At 40.6% G+C, this 20,836-nt stretch overlaps 1 protein-coding gene across 7 annotated transcripts in view; it reads right to left on the bottom strand.

The window, feature by feature from the left end:
- Positions 1-20,836, bottom strand: part of LOC109916896 (zinc finger protein 236) — a 141,063-nt gene that overhangs the window by 10,704 nt on the left and 109,523 nt on the right. For 5 of the 7 annotated variants that reach the window (XM_048595669.1, XM_048595670.1, XM_048595674.1 and 2 more), the window contains 4 exons: positions 19,674-19,844; positions 10,991-11,184; positions 8,351-8,485; positions 2,122-2,319 (listed from right to left, as the gene is read on the bottom strand). In XM_048595669.1, coding sequence (XP_048451626.1) covers positions 2,122-2,319; positions 8,351-8,485; positions 10,991-11,184; positions 19,674-19,844 — 698 coding nt within the window. Of the gene's footprint in view, positions 1-2,121; positions 2,320-8,350; positions 8,486-10,990; positions 11,185-19,673; positions 19,845-20,836 lie in introns of those variants that run through there. The other 2 variants (XM_048595673.1, XM_048595675.1) reach the window with 2 other exon arrangements.

The raw sequence follows: 20,836 nt of genomic DNA, 5'->3' as shown, positions 1-20,836 counted from the left end.
CAAGAGCATCAGAGGAGCAGGAAGGCTGACGTTTCGGGCCTCGACCCTTCTTCAGAAATGGGGGAGGGGAAGGGGGTTCTGAAATAAATAGGGAGAGAGGGGGAGGTGGTTAGAAGATGGATAGAGGAGAAGATAGGTGGAAAGGAGACAGACAGGTCAAAGAGGTGGGGATGGAGCCAGTAAAGGTGAGTGTAGCTAGGGAGTTAGGGAGGATATAAGTGTATAAGTGATGGAGTGCTGCAGCAATAGGTCACCTATTTGGTGGTTAGAGTATTACATGAGGAGGGATATCCTGTTTGGAACTTTAGGAACATCCTCACCAGAGAACAGCAGTACACCTTGCTTCCTAGGTGGTAACCAGCTTCCTGAATTTGCAATGGTACCTGTAGCAGGCTGGAACAGCATTGTTCGATATTAAGGAACGTGGCAGAAAATAAAAAACTGCTTTCCAAGTTAAGAATCCAAGAACACACCACAGATTGATTTCTGCCTCTTATTCTACCCTTGCTGCTCACTCATTCATATCTTTGTGCTGCCTTACAAATCTAATTTGCATTTCTTGGAAACATATATTTCAGCAGGGTATATATTCAAGATGCAATGTACAATCAATAGCCTTGATACCCACACCTTTCAAGAACATCGTGCATTAAATCACCGTAACACAACCTAGCTACACGATGCCTAGCCAATATGTATACATGTTAGCCACATGCCCATCACTGTGCAAGTGCTCCTTACATTCCCAGCATTTAAAAACTTCTGATTGTCCAGCAAGATGGTACAATGTTCAAGGAAATACTACCTAGGTGATGAAAGGTTTAAAAATCATTAGTTCCCTTAGAGCAAACCATGATAGGCATCTTGCTACATCAAAACATGAGTGGAATAAGTAATTGCAAAGATGAAGCTTCTACTAAATTCAGGCTCAGTATAATACAGCTCTAATATTGTCCTCCTATTAGGGCTGATATGCCTAAAAATTACTTGATATTTTGATAACCATTATAAACCCGTACAATGAGGTCTTAAATCATGAAATTAATTTTATAGACTAACAGGGGAAAGAAACTTGAAAGGACTCAAATAAATGTAAATAATTAAATTAAAAAAAACTTCTATATGCTGACATACTACTCTACACTATTCACTTCTTCATATCCTTTGAAATGGTTTAAGCAAGCCATTCAGTTACCTTCAATACAATCAACTAATCAACATCTTTCTCAAGGGCAATCATAAAGTTGGCCTTGCCAGCACACTGTCATCCTGTGAACAAATAAAACATCATCGAGAAAAGCACTACTTCTGTCCTTCAAACTCAACAGCCTTCCAAGCAAGTCAGGTAGTGGCCAAAGGGTTCAAAGGCATGTTCAAGAGCCTCTTTATAATTACAATTTTCACTTAATATAATAAAATGTCCCAAAGTGCTTCACAAGAGTGATTAAAAGATTTGACTCCAAGCCACAAAGGATATACCAGGACAGATGACCAAAGGTTTGATTCAACAGGTAGACTTAAGGAGTCTAGTAAAAGAGGAGACAGAGGAAGAGATAGACATAGAGGATTAGAGATAGAATAGCAGCATTTGGGGACAGCTGAAGGCATGACTGCTGGTGGTGGAACAAAAAAAAATCAGAGATCCATAAAAAACTAGAATTGGAGGAGCTTTGATATGTCAGAGGTGGTAAAAGAGAGGTTACAGAGATAGAAAGGAGAGTTAGTATTCTTTAAAACTGAAATGTTGTCAAACTGCAAGTCAAAGTAAGTCAATAACATGAACGGATGTTGTACTGGAAGTTTGTCCATCCGTCAATAATGTCTCAGTCAACAGCTCCACAACAAAAAAAATTCACCTAAAACAGTATACTCATTATCTAGAGAGTCAAAGTCAGGATCACACATCTTTTCAACTCAGTGAAACAATGATATGATTGAACAGCCTAGCTATAACAGCTTAAAGAAATGCAGATAACATCCTGCTTGTACCAAGTGAAATGTTTAGTTGCTGGAAATTCTAGTATAAAGTTGAAGAAAGGGGATGGCGCCCAAACAAAAACAAAAAACTTCGCAACATGAGTAGCAAATTTAACTAATTTGTTTTTGATTTTGTTCAATTACCTTGAGATGGGCTGCTCGTTTGAAGGCTTTGCTGCAGACGTTGCATATGTGGATTCGTTCCTCCCCATGGGCTTCGCGGCAATGTCGACGGAGCATGGAGCCTGAAGAGAAGCTTTGGCTACAATTGGGACAGTGATTTATCTGGCCCTCATCATCTGTCTGACTGTCTTCTGTAAAACTAATCGTTGTCTCAGTTACCTAAACCAGAAGGTGCAAATTCAGTTCATGATGGTTAAGATTTGGTGCAAATTTTGTCAGAATGGCAATGTGCTAACAGGATCTCATTTTCTTGGTTTTGTCTATTTGCATAATTCTTGCTGTCACATAAGCACAAGGACAACATTGCTGTGCATATAAAATTAGAGAGATAAAAGGTAAACTTGTCATAATCCTACCAGACCATAGGCTCCTCTCTCATTAGAGAGATGACAGGTAGTGGTTTAACCTGAAGGTCACCACATCGCAGGTGAGGGGAGAGCTTGAAAAGGAGAACCCTTCATGGTAATCTTGGCTGGTGTGGGAATTGAACCCATGTGTGTTGGCATCACTCTGCATCGCAAATCAGCTGTCCAGCTAACCGAGATGAATTTGTTTTTTGACTGCTATATTCTCATCACCTTTTCAATTCTGAATGGAATCAAAAAGGATCTGACACAATATAGTTCTATGACACCCTTTAGTACTTCCCCAAATAGTTATTCTTCATGGGTGGCCTAGACACAAAATGCCTCAACTAGTTTCCATTGTCTCTTCCAGCCTTACACTTCAACAGGCTTGCTGCTCCTTTATTTCTGGCTCTTAAGTAACCCTAACTTACTAACTCATCCCATCACTAGCAGCCATGCCCCAGAATTCCCTCCCCAAGTGACATGGAATCAAATTTTGTTTGATAATCAGTACTGTGATTATCTACATTAAAAATGTTACATAAATACATAAAATTGTTTTATGGCATTTTGACACTGTGGACATCCTAGCTTAGTGTAGCAGCAGCAATCACGTAACAAACAGGCAACTCCTAGCCGACCTTCAATGAGATCACTGAACTCAAAATAAAACTTTGATGTTAACTGATGTGGATGATACAGTTATTCTTCTTGATAAATCCATAGTGGACGTGGAATTATGTTGATTGTCCTCATGCTCATTCAAAGCTAGAGCTTGCAGTTACACAGCAGCTTTCATGTCTTTAGGACACTTCAAGGACTTCTAAGCAATCACTTAACTTCCAAAGGTTTCACAAAAATTACAAATAAGATATTTTGGTGATTACGGAGGCAAGCCTATTAAGACAGCCAGACAAGTGGCCTTGTTCCTCTTTCAAACACACCTACTTTTGCAGCTACTTCAACAGCAGACTGGGTCTCAGTTTAAAATCTTATCCAAAACTCATGGCACTAACAAGTAGGAAGGGATCCACTATTTTGCACCTTTTAAAAGCCTCACTCATTAGTTAAAGATTAGTTGCTGTTTTGACCATTTAGTTTTTTGGCTTCACTTCTGGGAGTTGAGTGTATTTTTACATCCCACTCTCTCACTGGAACCACATGACTTGAAAAAAGCAAGTCCCACCCCTTGAATGCCTATCTTTGCATGCACTCAAATTTTAATTCAAGGTGTTTTGTATTTCTCCTGTACACATTAGATGTTGCCAGTTTGTCAAAAAGTTCAACTTACTGACACTTGTACATTGTGAGACTGGGTCTGTGGGAGATGTGGTGAGGAACTAACAAGACGGAAAAATCTACTCGGCATTGTCATTACAAAAACTATTTCCTGCAGATGCATCTTTCCATGACAGTATCAGTGAGAATGACCACTGCACAGTCCTTGTGGAAACAAAGCAGAAGCTTCACATTGAGGATATTCTCCATGTTACATGGCACTATCACCCTACAAAATGGGATCGTCTTTGAATATATGTAGGAATTCAAAACTGGGCATTCATTTGGTATTAGGAACCAAGAACAACAGAACACTATCCATCCATATGGCCTGGCATATCCCTAATTCTAACTTTAACATCAAGCCAGAGAATCAACCCTGATTCAAAGAAGAGTGCAGTAAGGTGTGCCAGGAACAACAGCAGGCATACCAAAAAAAAGCGAACTGTCAACGTATGAAGCTGTAACACATGGTTAATTGCATGCCAAACAACAGAAGTAGACAAAGCTAGGCAATCTGACAATCCACAGGTCAGATTGCTCTGCAATCCCTCCCACACCAAGCTATGAATGGTGAAGGATATTTAAGAGATAGTGGCTCCACAATATCTACATCCTCAATGATGGGGGAGCCCAGCATATCAGTGCAAAAGTCCAGACTGAAGTATTTGCAACCATTTTCAGCCAGTAGTGCCAATGGACAATCTACTTCAGCATCACAGGTTTCAGTCTTCAACCAATTCAATTCATTTCACATGATATCAAGAAATGGCTGATGGTACTGTACATGGCAATAGGCCTCACAATATTCGAGCAATAATACTGAAGAGCTGTGCTCTAGCATTAACTGCTGTTCTAGTACAGCCACAACACAGGCACATGTGACCAGAAACATGGAAATTTGCAAGGTATATCCTGTAGGTTGAATCTAATTTAACCAATTAATGTCCCATCAGTTTACTTCCAGTTATCAGTAAAGTGAGGCAAAGGTTTGTTAAAAGTGATATCAAGCTGAATTTTCTCAGCAGAAAAGTGTTTACAATGAATAGAGCCAAGCTAGTCTGCTTCTGACATTTTGCCGCCTTGGTCCAAACATGATCAAAACTACTGAACTCCAGAAGCAAGGCGAGTGCAACTATCCTTGACATCAAAACAGAATGTGACAGAATATGGTGTCAAGGAGCCCTATTACAACTCAAATGGAAATAGAGGAGAAAACCCTCCCCTACATGGCATCACACTCAGCACAAATGAAGATGGTTGTTAGAGGTCAATCACCTCAGTCCCAGGGCATCACCATAGGAGTCCCTCAGGTACTGTTGTAAACCCACCAGTTTCTGCTGCTTCATCAATGACTTTCCTACCGTCGTGATGCCAAAAGATGAAGAAGGTCGTAGGTGATTAGTGCTGAACACTGTGCATTTATAACTCCTCAGATACTGAAGCAGTCCTTTCCAAAATGCACGATTACTTGAACAACATTGGGCTTTGTCTGACAAGTGGAATCAAACCGGTGCATCATGCTAGTGTTAGGCAGTGCCATTTCAAACAAGAAACAATCTAACCATTGTCCATTGGCATTCAATTACATTGCCATTACTGGCTGCCCCACAATCAATATTCTGAGGGTTACCACTGTCCAGAAATGGAACTGGACTTGCCATATAAATGCTGTGGCTCAAGGTGCAGTCAGTGTCTGACTCCCCAAAGCCTGCCCACCATCTAAGAAGCATAAGTCAGGAGTGTGACTGAAATATTCTCCACTTATCTGCAGAAGTACAGCTCCAGCAACACTGATTAAGCTCAACACAGCCTAGGACAACGCAGTCCATTTGATTAGCATCCCATCTACTATATTCAACATCCACTCCTTTCAATGCTGGCACATATAGGCAACAGTGCGACCATTTGCAAGATGCACTGCAGAAATCACAACAGCTCCTTTAACAGCATATTCCGAATCCATGATCTCTATCATGTAGGAAACAAGGGCAGGTGATACATGGCAGTACCACCACCTGTGATTCCCCTCCAAGCCACATACCATCCTGACTTGGACCTATACTGCTGGTTTTTTACTGTCACTAGGTCAAAATCCAGGAACTCCATTCCTAACAGCATCGATTGTGCCCATTCCCCATGAACTGCAGCAGCCTTCTTCCCAAAGGTAATTAGAGATGGACAATAAACTCTAGCCCAGATAGCAAAGCAACACACAGTGAAAACATTTAAAACAAGAAAAAAAGTGAGTGAAACAATTCCAGTCCAGTCATATAGGTATGCTTTTCTTAATAAAACATTTTCTTGAAGAAAAGGAGCTGGTGAGTCTGATGATAAGAAATAGAAGTGCTCTACAAGAAACTACTTCAACATTTCAAAAGTCTCCACCGGAATGGATGTGCTTCCAACATTCCATTCTCAAGCATGACCTTATCTTATAACATCTTGAAGATCCTACTCACCAGAGTCATCACCTTCCCAATAGGAAGTATTTCAAATTTGCTGGACCAGATCATTGCCTTCAAATATCCCTGCTTGTCCTGACATTTAGATGATCACCATTCACTTCTCCCTGTAACTTATTCCCTATATCTCAGCAGAGTGAGTGGAAACTCTTGCTCCAAAACTCTCTTTGTATTGTCCTTATCTGAAGTTTTAAACTCAAGTTCAGGTATTTCAGTTGAAGACTTCCTGTAGATGTATTGGCCTGAGTCAATATCTGCCATTCACAAAAGTTGTGTATCTTCGTGCCTTCCCACGTGGCACTCTATTGCAAATGTTGTTTACATCACAGCAAAATTTGTGTTCTTTACCTACTTAAATTTCAATGAACACCAACACTGTTCCTGCTTCACCCTCTGCCACCCACTTTCTAATCTAGCCAAATGATTTTCTAAATCTCTTCCTTAACCTAAACTATGCTCAAATTTTAGGCATCATGTAGTAACAAATCAAAAGCTTAGCATACCAAACCATGTTGCTCTTCACAGTAAATTATTTTAGAGTTACATCCTTAATTACTTATGCTGAGAAATTATAGAAACTGGCATTATTTTCCTTAGAGCAAATAAAATCAAGGGGAACTTAATGGGGATGATACGGGATATATTGGTTAAGGAGAAACTGTTTCCACTGGCACTACAATCTGTAATTAGCGATCACAGATTTAAGATAATTGGTAAAAACAAAAACAGAACAGAGAGAAGAAGGTTTTTTACTTTGAGTTATGATGATCTGGAAGGAGTGTCTGAAAGGGTGTGGAAGCTGATTCAATTGTAATTTTCTGGAAAAACTGAGGTACTTAAGTACTTGCAGGAATATGGGGAAAGAGTAGAGGCATGGGAGTAGAGTCATAGAGTAATACAGAATGGAAACAGGCTCTTCGGCCCAAACTTGTCCATGCTAACTATGGTGCCCTCTCAGCTAGTTCCAATTGCCCGCATTTGGTCCATACCCCTCTAAACTCTTCTCATCCATGTACCTATCCAAATGTTTTTTTAAGTGTTGCAATTGTATCTGCCTCAACCACTTTCTTCGGCATCTCCTTCCATATACGCACCACTCTCTGCGTGAAGAAGTTGCCCCTCAGGTCCTTCTTAAATCTATCCCCTCTCACCTTAAAGCTATGCCCTTTAGTTTTCAATTCCCCATCCCTGGGAAGAGGACTATATGCATTCATCCTATCTATGCCCCTCATTAAGGTCATCCCTCATTCTCCTACGTTCTAAGGAATAAAGTCGTATCCTCAGGCTTACTAGTCCTGGCAACATCCTCGTAAATCTTCTTTGCACACTTTAACAATGTCTTTCCTATAACAGGTTGACCAAAACTGTACACAATACTCCAAGTGCGGCCTCACCAGCGACTTATACAACTGGAACGTAACATCCCAACTCCTATACTCAATGCCTAGACCAATGAAGACCAACATGCTAAATGCCTTCTTCACCACCCTGTCTATCTGTGACGCCACTTTCAACGAACAATGTACTTGTACTCCTAGGTCCCTCTGCTCCACAACACTCTTCAGGACCTTACCATTTATAAGTCCTACCTTGGTTTGACTTTCCAAAGTGCAACACCTCACACATAACTGTATTGAAATGCATTTGCCAGTCCTCAGCCCACTTCCCCATCTGATGAAGATCCCTCTGTAATTTTTGATAACCCTCCTCACTATCATCAATACCTTCTAATTTTGTATCATCTTACTAATCATGCCTTGCACATTCACATCCAGATCATTTATGTAAATAACAAATAACAGAGGTCCCAGCACCAATCCTTGTGGCACATCATTAGTTACAGGCCTCCAGTGTGAGAAACAACCTCTGCCTTCTACCAGAGCCAATTTTGAATCCAATTAGCTAGCTCGCCCCGGATCCCATACGACCTAACTTCCATGATTGGCCTGCCATGCGGGCCTTGTGAAAGGCCTTATTAATTGTTAATACTTAGTAATTGGGTAGCTCTATCAAAATGTCAACATGGGTCTTCAGGGCAAATGGCCTCACCCCATGTTGGATCATTCTATGTATTTTTTCCTTTAAATCGCTGTTCTGTACCTGGTATGAGGCCGTCTCATCTTGTGTACCAGCTGAATCCTGTGGTGCCTGACTGACCAATATAACTTGCGGATGAGCTGATCCGGTTTGGCCTGGGAGAGTTGCTTCAGGGACCACTGCTGGAAATTGTTGCCCCTGTTTTAGAAGAGGAAACGATTAAAATTACCAGACAAAATTACACAAACAAAACAAATGTTTTGCTCCACTGTTAATAATAGTTCTGTAGATAACACAATTTTATTTTCAATTCAGTCAGCATATTCTATATTAAATATTTCACAAAAGCTTAAAAACATGTTTTAAATCTTTTACTATGAATAACTTTGTAGCAAACAGTGGATGATGATTTTGAAACTTTATAAAGAAAAGTCTAAGGGCACTGACATTTCAAAGTACCTGTCCTAGATAGTCACCATTCTAAAACATCACATTGTTGTCTGCAGAATGGCTGTAATTTTCAATTACAGAACACTAAAATTGAGAGCTACACATCTGCGATGTTATTAACAGAGCCAGTAAATCCATCTGAACTGTGAATATATTGCTGTGAAACATATCAGTGTCTATTTTTCTCTGTATCATTATTAGCTTCAAATCCCTTCCTGAAATTAGAGAATTGGGCTTAATCATTACATTTAAATACATTCGTCTTTCTGAGCTTACTTCACCTCTATTCTTATAAAACTGCTTCATAGAATTGCTGCGGTAAACCGTTTGGCACTGCACCTTGTAAAAGTTTTAAAATATTACAGTTTTTTACTTGTGATTAAATCCCTCTGTGGCCTTGCTTCTCCCTATCTCTACAACTTCACATAGGCTAATAACCCTTCAAGATCTCTCCACTAATCTAATTTTCGCCTTTTATGCATTCAGGCTTTCCACTGCACCAGCTTTTCGACTGTGAAAATAGCTGCTAAGGCACTAAAGCTCTAATTATTTTCTTATATCTCACTCTTTTTTCTCTTCTTTGAAGACACCTCTTTGATCACGTTTTTGGTCATCTGCCTTAATTATCTCCTTATGTGGCTCAGAGTCAAATTTTGTTTGACAATGCACGGTAAAGCAACTCGGGACCCTTTACCACACAGATGATGCAATACAAATACAAGTTGTTACAGATAGCCCAATAAATGTCCAACACATAGCTCTTTCACCTTTTATCCGACCACTATGTAAATTTAGAAACTACTGCAAACCTGTCAAGTCTCACTTTTTTAAAATCAGGTTTGTTTTGAGTTAGTTTAACATATTTAATGCCCTAAACTAAATAGAGAACTATATGTGCACAAAAAGAAATACTTTACACAGGGATTTATGGAACGGACAACACAGCTTGAAATGATTGTGGAACCAGATACAGTAGCAACTTTTGGAGGGGATTAGAGATGAACTTGCAAAGAGAAAAAATGCAGTGTTATGTGGAAAGATGAAGTGCGTTGGAACTAATTGGAAAGATGTTTTAAAAAGCTGACACTGTATGATGAGTTGAGTGGCCTCTTTTTCTTTCCTGTGTGGTTCTTTATTTAACTAAGTCTGTAATCTCTTTCTTCTTGGTCACATGTAGTACATAATGTTGACGTCTTCACACCCTCCTTATGTTTGCATATAAAATGCAGTATGGAATTAGTTTTGTTTAAACCATATCCATGTCCTGCAATCATTTACCACACCAGGTTTTGTGTTTTTGGTTGCAAAGTGCTCCCTGCAACAATTTACTAAAATCCTTAAGAGTGTTACGCTTGAAGATTTAAGACATTCCAATATCAAAGAATTTTTAGAAAATAATTAAAGCTCATGAGATAATTTCAGTCTTTTTTCCTAATTGTGTTCTGTTCCCTTCATCTTTTTTTAATACACTGTCCACTGATAAGGTGATGGTTTCTATCTAATTGAAGGTTTGCTATGTGCTTTTTCAATGGAAGAAGCTTGAGGTAATGGATGAAACGTCAATGTGATATTCTTGAGACAAGTGAATTGCTAAGAAAATATTGGTTAAATCTCTGCAGCTGTCCTACCCAGCAAACAAACAGAAGAAAACCCAATTTTAATCAGGTGTCTTCAACTGCCTGGCCCACAAGCTCTGGAATTTCCTTCCTAAAACCTCTTTGCTTAGCTTGCCCTCTTAAAAGAATTCTCTCTTTGACTAAGCTCTTCATCACTTGTCCTAACCTTTCATTATGTGGTATGGTGTCCTATATCATTCTATAATGCCTCTGTGGAGCACCGTTTTTCCATTAAGGTGGCGTATAATTACACACAGAGATGTTATAAGGTAAATTGTTGACTTTCTATATGCTGTCATTGAAATGTGGCCAACCAGCCACCCAAATGCAATCCTTATACATTTATATCTTCAAATCTGAGAAGTTTGTGTTCTATTTTACTCTGAGCCATTCAACTTTGTCCCTATGGTATTTTACTAGGAATAACATCAGAAAAAGGCTCTTGTTACATATTGGAGAGAGTAATGATATTTGCTACTGAAGGTCTCTGCGTAATTATGAGCGACAGAGGGGAATCTACAAGTCACAGACCACAAGACCCACTATAAGTATCAATATACTCTCGACTATTAAAATGAAAACTTTAAAAATAATGAATGCTTTAATGTTTGGATGGGTCCTGTTGGTGCATCCTTACCTGAGCAGCTATGTTGAGTGTGACTGTGTCTAGACCAGTAGATAGCATGCTCTGTGTGTCAGTCAAAGTAAGAGTAACACTGCCTTCCCCACCCACATTAGCAGTTGACATCTCAAGGCTCTGGGTAGGGACAGTAGCTTGGGAAAGTGATGTAGTGAGGGAAGATGCCAAACTGTTTGCAGTTGAACTCAACCCTGTAAGGGATGCAAAACCAATGCTGAATTAGTTCCCCTATCCTGTATCAGTTCCTGGAATACAGAACACATGGTGAGTGATCTACTTTTCTTCATCATTCATTAATTTTTCTCTGTACAATATTTACAGTCTCAGAACTTTTACCTTGACTTAACAAGATATTTGACTCAAGGCGCACAACAAATACCAGAAAATATCCAAAAAGATTTTTACCATTAGCAGCCTGTTTAAACCAGTAATCCTTTGAGGTTATAATACGTAAGACACACAGTACTAGAATTATTGTTAGGTGGCTGTTAATATGCAATACTATTCTAGATCAGGACTAACACTCTAAACTGCCATTGGCTAACTAACTGTGAAATAAGCATCTACAATCCATTGTTTTGGACCTGATCTTGTGAAAAGATTCTACAAGAACAGCGATGTTGTATTGCTCACCAGTAACTCACCACAATGATTCCTAATAAAGTTAAATTTCTCCCCAGAAAGTTAGGCTTTTGACAATCAAAATGTTTTAAGTTTACAAAGCACCAAAGGCAAACTGGATAGCCTGCATCAAAGGGCTTTAAAGGAAGTAGCTGCTGAGATAAAAAGGAAGCATGGTCAAAATACTCAAGAACATACTGGATTCCAGATGTGTTCCAGCAGATTGGAAAACAGTCCATATGGAGCCATTATTCAAGAAGGGAGGGAGACAGAAATTTGAAATTATAGGCCAGTTAATCTAACATCTATCATTAGGAAAGTGAGTCCATTATTAAGAAATAGTGGGCATTTTAAAAAAAAACTTAATGCAATCAAACACAAACACAAACAATTTGACAAATTTGCTAGAGTTCTTTAAGGATATTATAAGTAGAGTTGATAAAGGGGAACTGTTAGATATCATTTGTAATTATGATATCAAATGTAATGATGGGCTTTATTGCTTGGGGAATGGTGTTTAAAAACAGAGAAGACTTGTTACAACGCAGGATGTTGTTGAAGTTGCACTACGTTCAGTTTGGTTCCCATATTTAAAAAAAAAATACACTAAGTATTGTTCTAAAGCAATTCACTAAGCTGATTCCCGAGATGAAGTGAAAGCCGAAAGAACTGCAGATGCTGTAAATCAGGAACAAAAAGAGAAGTTGCTTCATCCTGAGATGAAGTGGTTGACTTATCAAGAACAGCTAAACAGATTATGCTTTTATTCATCAGCGTTTAGAAAAATCTTATTCAAACATACAAGATTCTGATGGGGCTTGACAGGGTAGATGCTGGGAAGTTGTTTCCATGAAAAGGAAGCTTGGGGACATATTTACAGAATAAAGGGACACTCATTTAAAACTGAGATGCAAAGGCATTTCCTTTTCCAGAGGGTAGTGAATTCCAGACATTCATTATCTCAGAGTTGTACAGGTTAGATCACTGGAAGCATTGAAAGAGGAGGTAGGGTCCGTTAGCTCAGTTGGCTGGCTAGCTGATTTATAATGCACAGTAATATCAACAGCCTGGGTTCAATTTCCACACCAGCTGAGGTTACCACGAAGGACTCTCATTCTCAGCCTGCTGTGTGGTAACACTCAGGTTAAACCATCACCAGTTATCTAATGAGAGAACAGCCCAATAGTGTGCTAGGAGGACAGTAGTGACAAGTGACTGAGGGGGGATCTGGGAAAAGTTGGCTTGTTCATTAAATCTGAGAAGGGGATCTCAAAGGACCTGGTGCTCAACAGGTAGAAGAGCATCTGGGATGCTAGAGTTGGTAAGTAGTGGGTAAGTTTGAATAAGTGGTTCCTAGTTTTCTGTATGAGTAGAACATGCCTTTTTTTACAACTGCGTGGAAGCTCTGAAATAGGTTGTAGACATACTCATCGAGTCGGTTTGGTTGTAAATGTTTTGTCACCCTGCTAGATAACATAGTCAGTATGCCTCGAGTGAAGCATCGGTGTTCTATCCCACTTGTTATTCATATGCTCCGGTTTGCTGGGATGGTTGCTATTACTTACGGTTTTGTTTCTCAGTGGTCTGTACACGGGGTCTAATTCCCAGTCAAATTCAACACATCGATAATTGCACAAGCCAAACAGAGACACACCGGAGAATTCCTAGAGGCCTAGTATCCCAACCGGAACTTCATCAACAAACACATTGATTTAGACCCTGTGTACAAACCACTGAGAAACAAAACCGGAAGTAATACCAACCACCCCAGCAAACCAAGGCACATAAATAACAAGCGAGACAGAACACTGATGCTTCACCAGAGGCGCACTGATGAGGTGACCTAGCAGGGTGATGAAACGTTTGCAACCAAACCCACCAGCTCAGCGAGCATGTCTACAACCTCATCCACAACCTGAGCTACAAATCTACTCGAAAACTTTAAGCTCTGAAATATGTCAAATTTCAATGTGTTGCTTGGTTTTTCTCGGCAAAGACTATTCAGAACTGTTTTAGGACCTCTTATATGTAGTTATAGAAAAAAAATTATGAACAAAGTATCTTTTCGAAATTAAGATAAAATTGGTTCTCAGCTTCTCAGTAGACCCGTGGCATGCAAACACCAAATGTCACTATGTACAGAGGTTCTGCCTGTATCCCATGTTACGAAGATGGGTCTGGCCTCATTGCTGCAGAATGATCCAAGTAATTAGATTGTTCCTTTTCACCTGTACCTTACAGAAAAATTTGCAAATTAAAACACCTTTGACCACAAGTATCGATACAGTGTGGAGCTGGAGGACCATAGCAGGTCAGGCAGTGTCAGAAGAGTAGAAGAGCCCTGATGAAGGGTCTGGGCCCGAAACACTGACTCTCCTACTCCTCTGATGCTACCTGACCTGCTGTGTTCCTCCAACTCCACACTGTATTGACTCTGACTCCAGCATCTGCAGTTCTTGCTATCTCCTTGACCACAAGCATTTCAGGCAGTGGTCGGCATGTAATGTCCTTGAGGCTGTGCAAGAAAAAGAGGGTGGGTGCTGTCCATTGGTTCCCTGAGCAGACTGTCAGAGCCTTTTGCAGAATGTCTCATCACCACAACTTTACAATAAGTATCAAGACAGGTCCTGGCTGGTGGTGAGAAGGGCTCAACCCAACAGATCTTTCACATAGAACCAGGGTCTCTCTCTGCCACCTCATATTGCCCTTGAAGCTGCTGCAGGGGGAGAAGAGACTGTCACACATCTCCTTCTTGAATGTGCATTTACAAAGGAGGTCTGGAGAGAGATACAGTGGTTTTTGTTGAGGTTTTTTTAAGAGATATCTTAAAAAGGTCAGAGGCAAGAGTGGACATTGGACTGCTGGAAAATGAGGCTGGAGAAGTAGTAATTGGAAACAAAGAAATGGTGGATGAACTGAATAGGTACTTTACATCAGTTTTCACAGTGGAATTCACAAGCAGCATACCAGAACTTCAATAGAGTCAGAGGGCAGAGCTGAGCCTAGTGGTCATCACTAAGGAGAAAGTGCTGCAAAAGCTCAAAGGTCTGAAGGTAGATAAATCACCCAGACCAGATGGTCTATACCCCAGAGTTCTAAAGGAGGTAGGTAAGGACATTGTGGAGGCATTGGTGGTGATCTTTCAAAAATGACTGAAGTCAGGGAGGGTCCATGAGGACTGGGAAATGGCTAATGTAACAGCCCTGTTTAAGAAGGGAGTAAGGCAAAAGATGGGCAATTACAGGCTGACCTTGGTCGTTGGTAAGATTTTAGAGTCCATTACTAAGGGTGAGACTGTGGAGTAATTAGAAGCGTATGGTAAAATAGGGCTGAGTCAGCACAACTGTGTCACGGGGACGTCATGCCTGACAAATCTGTTAAAATTCTTTGAGGAGTAATGAGCAAGTTAGCCAATGGATTTGATCTATTTCGATTTCCATAAGACCTCCGAGAAGGTGTTGAACAGGAGGCTGCAAATACGAGCCTATTGTGTTAGGGACAAGAGACTGACATGAATAGGGGATTGGCTATCTGGCAGAAGGCAGAGAGTGGGTATAAAGAGGCCTTTTCCAGGACGGCAGCTGGTACTAGTCAAGTTCTGCAGCAGTCCATGTTAGGACCACAATTCTTCACATTATACATTAACAATCTGGAACTGAGGGTATTGTTGCCATGTTTGCAGATGACACAAAACGTAGGTGGAGGGGCAGGTAGTGTTGAGGCGACAGGGAGGCTGCAGAAGGACTTGGACAGGCTCGGAGAGTTGGCAAACAAGTGGCAGATGGAATACAATGTGAGAAAGTGTGAAGTTATGCACTTTGGTAGGAAGAATAAAAGCTCAGACTATTTTCTAAATGGGAAAAGGCTTTGGGAGTCCTAGTTCAGGATTCTCTTAAGGGTAACGTGCAGGTTCAGTTGGCAAATGCAATGTTAGTATTCATTTCAAGAGGGATGGAATATAAGGACAGAAAGTACTCGTGACGCTGTAGAAGGCTCTGGTCAGACCACATTTGAAATATTGTGTGCAGTTTTGGACCCAATATCTAAGGAAGGATGTGTTGGTTTTGGAGGGGTCCAGAGGAGGTCTGCAAGAATGATTGCAGGGATGAAGGGCTTATTATATGAGGAGCAGTTGAGGACTACTGTAATCAATACAGTTTATAAGGATGAGAGGGAACTGATTGAAACTCTCAGATTACCGAGAGGCTTTGGATAGTGTGGATGTGGACAAGATGTTTCTAATAGTAAATGAGCCTCAGAGAGAAGAGCCAATCCTTGAAAACTGAGAAGAGCCAGAGGGTGGTTAATCTGTGGAACTCATTGCCACACAGGGCTTTGGAGGCCGAGTCATTGAGCGTATTTAAGACAGAGACAGATAGGTTCTTGACTGGTAAGGTGATTAAGAGTTTCAGGGAGAAGCCAGGAGAATGGAGATGAGAAAAATACCAACCATTATCGAACGGTGAAGCAGACTCGACAGTTCAAAAAGGTTAATTCTGCTCGAATGTCTTACGGTGTTATAAGATTCACAATGGGAGGAGAACTGAGCCCTGTGGAACACACCTCCTGCAATATGTGCGAGATCATGGACACTTTCAGTGTGACCGGTACGCAGGAAGTGTTTGCCGCAGCTCCTGATTGATCACATGGAGCAGTTGGAGCTGGAGTGGACTCACTATGGGGTATCCATGATGCTGAAGACGTTATGGATAGCACGTTTAGCAAGCTGGGCACACCACAAGTAACACAGAAGATAGGAGCAAGAGGCGGCCTTCGAGCCTGCTCCGCCATTCTTCACAATCATGGCTGATCATCCAACTCAACAGTCTAATCCTGCTTTCCCCCCATAACCTTTGATCACATTTGCCCCAAGTGCCGTATCTAGTCACCTCTTGAATATATTCAATGTTTTGGCATCAGCTACTTCCTGTGGTAATGAATTCCACAAGCTTACCGCTCTTTGGGTGAAGAAATGTCTCCTCATCCCTGTCCTAAATCGTCTACCCCAAATCGTCATACTGTGACCCCTGGATCTGGACACACCTACCATCGGGAACATCCTCCCTGAATCTACCCTGTCCAGTCCTGTCAGAATTTTATAAGTCTCTATGAGATCCCCCCTCATTCGTCTGAACTCTAGCAAAAACAATCCCAACCTAGTCATGGTGTATGAGGAAGGGATTAGGAATGGGTGAGGCCCTTTAATAGTATACTGTAGGGAGTTGCTTAAAAAAGAAATTAAGACAGCAAAGAGGGACCACAAAATATTTTTGTCATATAGGATTAAGGAAATCCCCTTGGCATTTTATAAGTGTATTAAGAGAAAGAGGACTACCAGGGATAGAGTGGAACCTATTAGAGACCAAAGGAGCAACCTGTACGTGGAGCTAGAGGATGCAGGTGAGGTCTTACATAAATATTTCTCATCCATTTCTCATTCACAGAAGAGAAAAACATTATAGCCAAGGATTTCAGTTGGAATGGCAAGGTTCGAGAACTTGGAAAAAGAGTAATAACGAGGATTTAGATATTTTAGCAGGCATACGTTACCAGGACCTGATGAGACGTATCCCTTGATTGCTATGGGAGGCAAGGGAAGACATTGCTGGGGCTCTGGCAGTTATATTTAATACTTCGCTGACCACAGGTGAAGTGCCAGGTGACTGGAGGAGTGCTAACGTAGTTCCTTTGTTCAAGAGGGCAGCAGGGATAGGCCAGGTAATTACAGATCAGTTAGTCTGACATCAGTGGTAGGGAAATTATTGGAAAAATTTCTAAGGGACAGGATTTATCCAGCACTTGGAAAGGCAGGGATTGATGAGGGAGATCCTGTCTGACTAATTTAATTGTTTTTTTTTTGAAAACATGAATCAATATATTGATGAGGGTAATGCAGTTCATGTGGTTTACATGGACTTCAGTATGACTTTTGACAAGGTTCCACATGGAAGGCTGGTCCAAAAGATAACAGCCCATGGGATCCAAGGCAAGCTGGCAAACTGGATCCAAAATTGGCTTGCAAATAGGAGGCAAAGGGTGATGGTGGAGGGATGTTTTTGTGATTTGAAGCCTGTGACCAACGGTGTACCATAGGGATCTGTGCTGGAACCCTTGCTGTTGTGTACATTTATGACGTGGATGTGAATGTAATAGTTATAATTAATAAGTTTGCAGATGTCACAAAAATTAGTGGTGTTGTTAATTGTGAGGAGGATGGTTTCAGGCTAGTCTGATATTGAACAGCAGGTAAATTGGGCACAGCAAAGGCAGGTGAAATTTAATCCTAGTAAGTGCAAGGTGATGTTTTTAGAACAAAGATCAAAGAACAGTACAGTACAGGAACAGGCCCTTCAGCCCACCAAGACTGCACCAACAGTCTTTCTACAATAAAAACCTTTTGCTTCTTCACTGTCCATATATCCCTTTATTCCCTGCCTTTTCATATATGTCAAGATGCCTCTTAAACGTTGCTCTTCTGTCCTCCATCACCACCTCCTCTGCCAGGTCATTCCAGGCACTTACCACCTTCCATGTAAAAAACCTGCCTCTGACTTCTCCTTTAAACTTAGCCCCTTTTACCTTAAATTTTTTATGTCCCCAGTAATTGACTTTTCTACCCTGGGAAAAAGACTCCAACTATCCACGTCTCTCAAACTTTGTAAACTTCTTTCAAGATAGTCCTCATCCTATGACGTCCAAATGAAAACAAATCAAGTTTGTCCAATCTCTCCTCATAGCTAATATCTTCCAAAGCAGGCAACATCCTGGAAAACCGCTTCTGCGCCCTCTCCAAGGCGTACACATCCTTCTGGTAGAGTGGCAAACAGAACTGTACACAATATCCAAACGTGTCCTAAAGTTCTATGCAGCTGCAACATGATAATTTGAATACTCTCGATGGCTAGCATGCCATGTGCCTTCTTGAATGGCTTAAGGAAGATCTAATAAAGGAAGGATATACACAGTGAACATTAAGTCCCTAGGGAGTACTGAGAAACAAAGGGACCTTCGTGCACAGACTCATAGATCCCGGAAGATTTCAGCAAGGTAGACAGGGTGGTGAAGGCATATAGGATGCTTGCCTTCATTAGCAAGGGTGTAGAATATAGGAACAAGGATATCTTTTTACTAACAACTTTAAAAAACATTAGTTAAGCCAGAGATGGAACACTGTGTGCAGTTCTGGATGCCACACTATCAGAAAGACATGACTACACTGGAGAGGGTGCAGAGTAGATTCACCTGAATGTTGCTTGAGATGAAAGGTCTCAAGTTATGAGGAGGAACTGGATATGCTGGGTTTGTTTTCCTTGGAGCAGAGGAGGCTGAGGAGGATCTGATTGAGGTACACAAAATTATGAGAGGCATAGACAGAGTAGATCGTGAGAATTGTTACCCCATGGCAGATGTGTCTAAGACCAGAGGTAAAGAGTAAGCAGTTCAGAAAAAAATCTTTTTCACCCAGAGGTTGGGAAAAATATGGAATGTGCTGCCTGAGGGGGTCGTGGAGACAGGTACCCTCACAACATTTAAGAAACATTTGGATAAGCATTTAAAATGCCACGGCATAGTAGGCTAAGGACCAAGCGTAGTGCAGTCTGGTTTTCTTTGGTTAGCACAGACATGGTGGGCTGAAGGACCTGTTTCTACGCTCTATGACTATGGCAACTTTAACTTTTACTAGATAGATTTTTGAAACATCAGGCAATTGACAGTTATGCTGAGCTGCCACAAAACAGGAGCTGAGACCGGGCACAGATAATTTTGTTGAACGGCTGGGCAGGCTTAAGAGGCCAAACAGCCAACTCCTACTCCTATTTCTTATGCTCTTATGTTCTAAGTGTCCAATTCAAAGATGTGAAATAGAGGTCTAATAAGTCTCATACCTACAAGTCCTGTAGGCAATTTAAGTATACATATTCAATAGGTACATATCTCCTCAAATTCAAAACTAAAAGCTCTTGTTCCGATAGTCTCAAATGTACTTTACAGGTAGAATGATTGCTTAAACATTCTTACCCATTCCTGTATTCTTACTAGATATGTTACCTCCTCTTACCTGGTATGTTGGCACTCGTAGTATTAAGGCCGGTTCCCTGATTCAGGATTTGATCATTGCTGATAGTCAATGTGGCAGTACTAGGTTGATTATTCACTGACGTTTCCAATTGGATCCCTCCATTCATTTCACCATTACCAGTCCTGCTATGCTGCTGAATGATATCCTGACCTTATAGGGAAAGAAAGAGTTACAAAATTTGAAATAAAATCACCTTAAAAAGCTCAAGATAATGCATCACTTCTTCAAAAAAACTGATTTATTTTAATGAATGATACTTTCCTCCGTAATTTCACTTCATACAATGCAAGTAAAAAGAAAACTGCCCCAACTTTACAAAATAAATATTTTACTGGCTGCTTTCTAAAGATGACTTGATTAATTCACACTCATTACAGACACACTACAATTATAGTTACAGAGCAAAGTTATTGTTATTTTCTGTTGTGTATTTGCTAAGTATGATGGACTGTCACTTTAGGAGTCTGATCAAGTGACATCAAGCAGTCATTTTGAGTGGGAAATAACTTAATCTAATCCTGCCATCTGCAGAATGAAAACCTCCCTAATAAGGCTCTTACGTGGGCCTCCTTCTTGCAATGTAATGCAAATGGAAAATTGCTGACAAGGATAAAAATTCCTTTGAGATCCATCAGACAAATCCCACTAAATCACCAAAAAAAAACACAATCAGGGTCCTCACAGCAGACCTCGGATGCACTTTCAAAAATAGAGGAAAAGAAATGAAAAGTTGCCGAAGCAGGTACAGTCAGTGAGGGATTTAAAACAAAAGGATATAACAGTGCAGAAAAACCTTACTACAATCTTCACCCTGAACGGACACCGAGTAATGAGTATCCTACTCAGAGGGAAATATCTTGAGGTAGGGGTGAAGACCTGAAGTAACAGTAATACCTTGTTTTGTCAGAAAGAAATGAGGAAATGCTAAGAATTGAAGCAGAGGTAGTCATCCCTGTGCCCCTACAATCAGCATGATGATGAATCTATCTCCTAGTTCATAGCTAGTATAAAGAAGTTAGCAGAATTTTGCGATTCAGAAACAACTTAAATAGTCAGAGACAGACTAGTGTGTGGTTCAACATGTGAAACAATCTAGAAGAGATTACTAATAGAAAGGAATCTAGACTTAAAGAAAGCACTGG

This window comes from Rhincodon typus, chromosome 4 (genome assembly GCF_021869965.1).
Source record: "Rhincodon typus isolate 14 chromosome 4, sRhiTyp1.1, whole genome shotgun sequence".
NCBI lineage: Eukaryota > Metazoa > Chordata > Chondrichthyes > Orectolobiformes > Rhincodontidae > Rhincodon > Rhincodon typus.
Note: the sequence above shows the minus strand (reverse complement) of the source record. Positions and strands in the feature narration are given on the sequence as shown.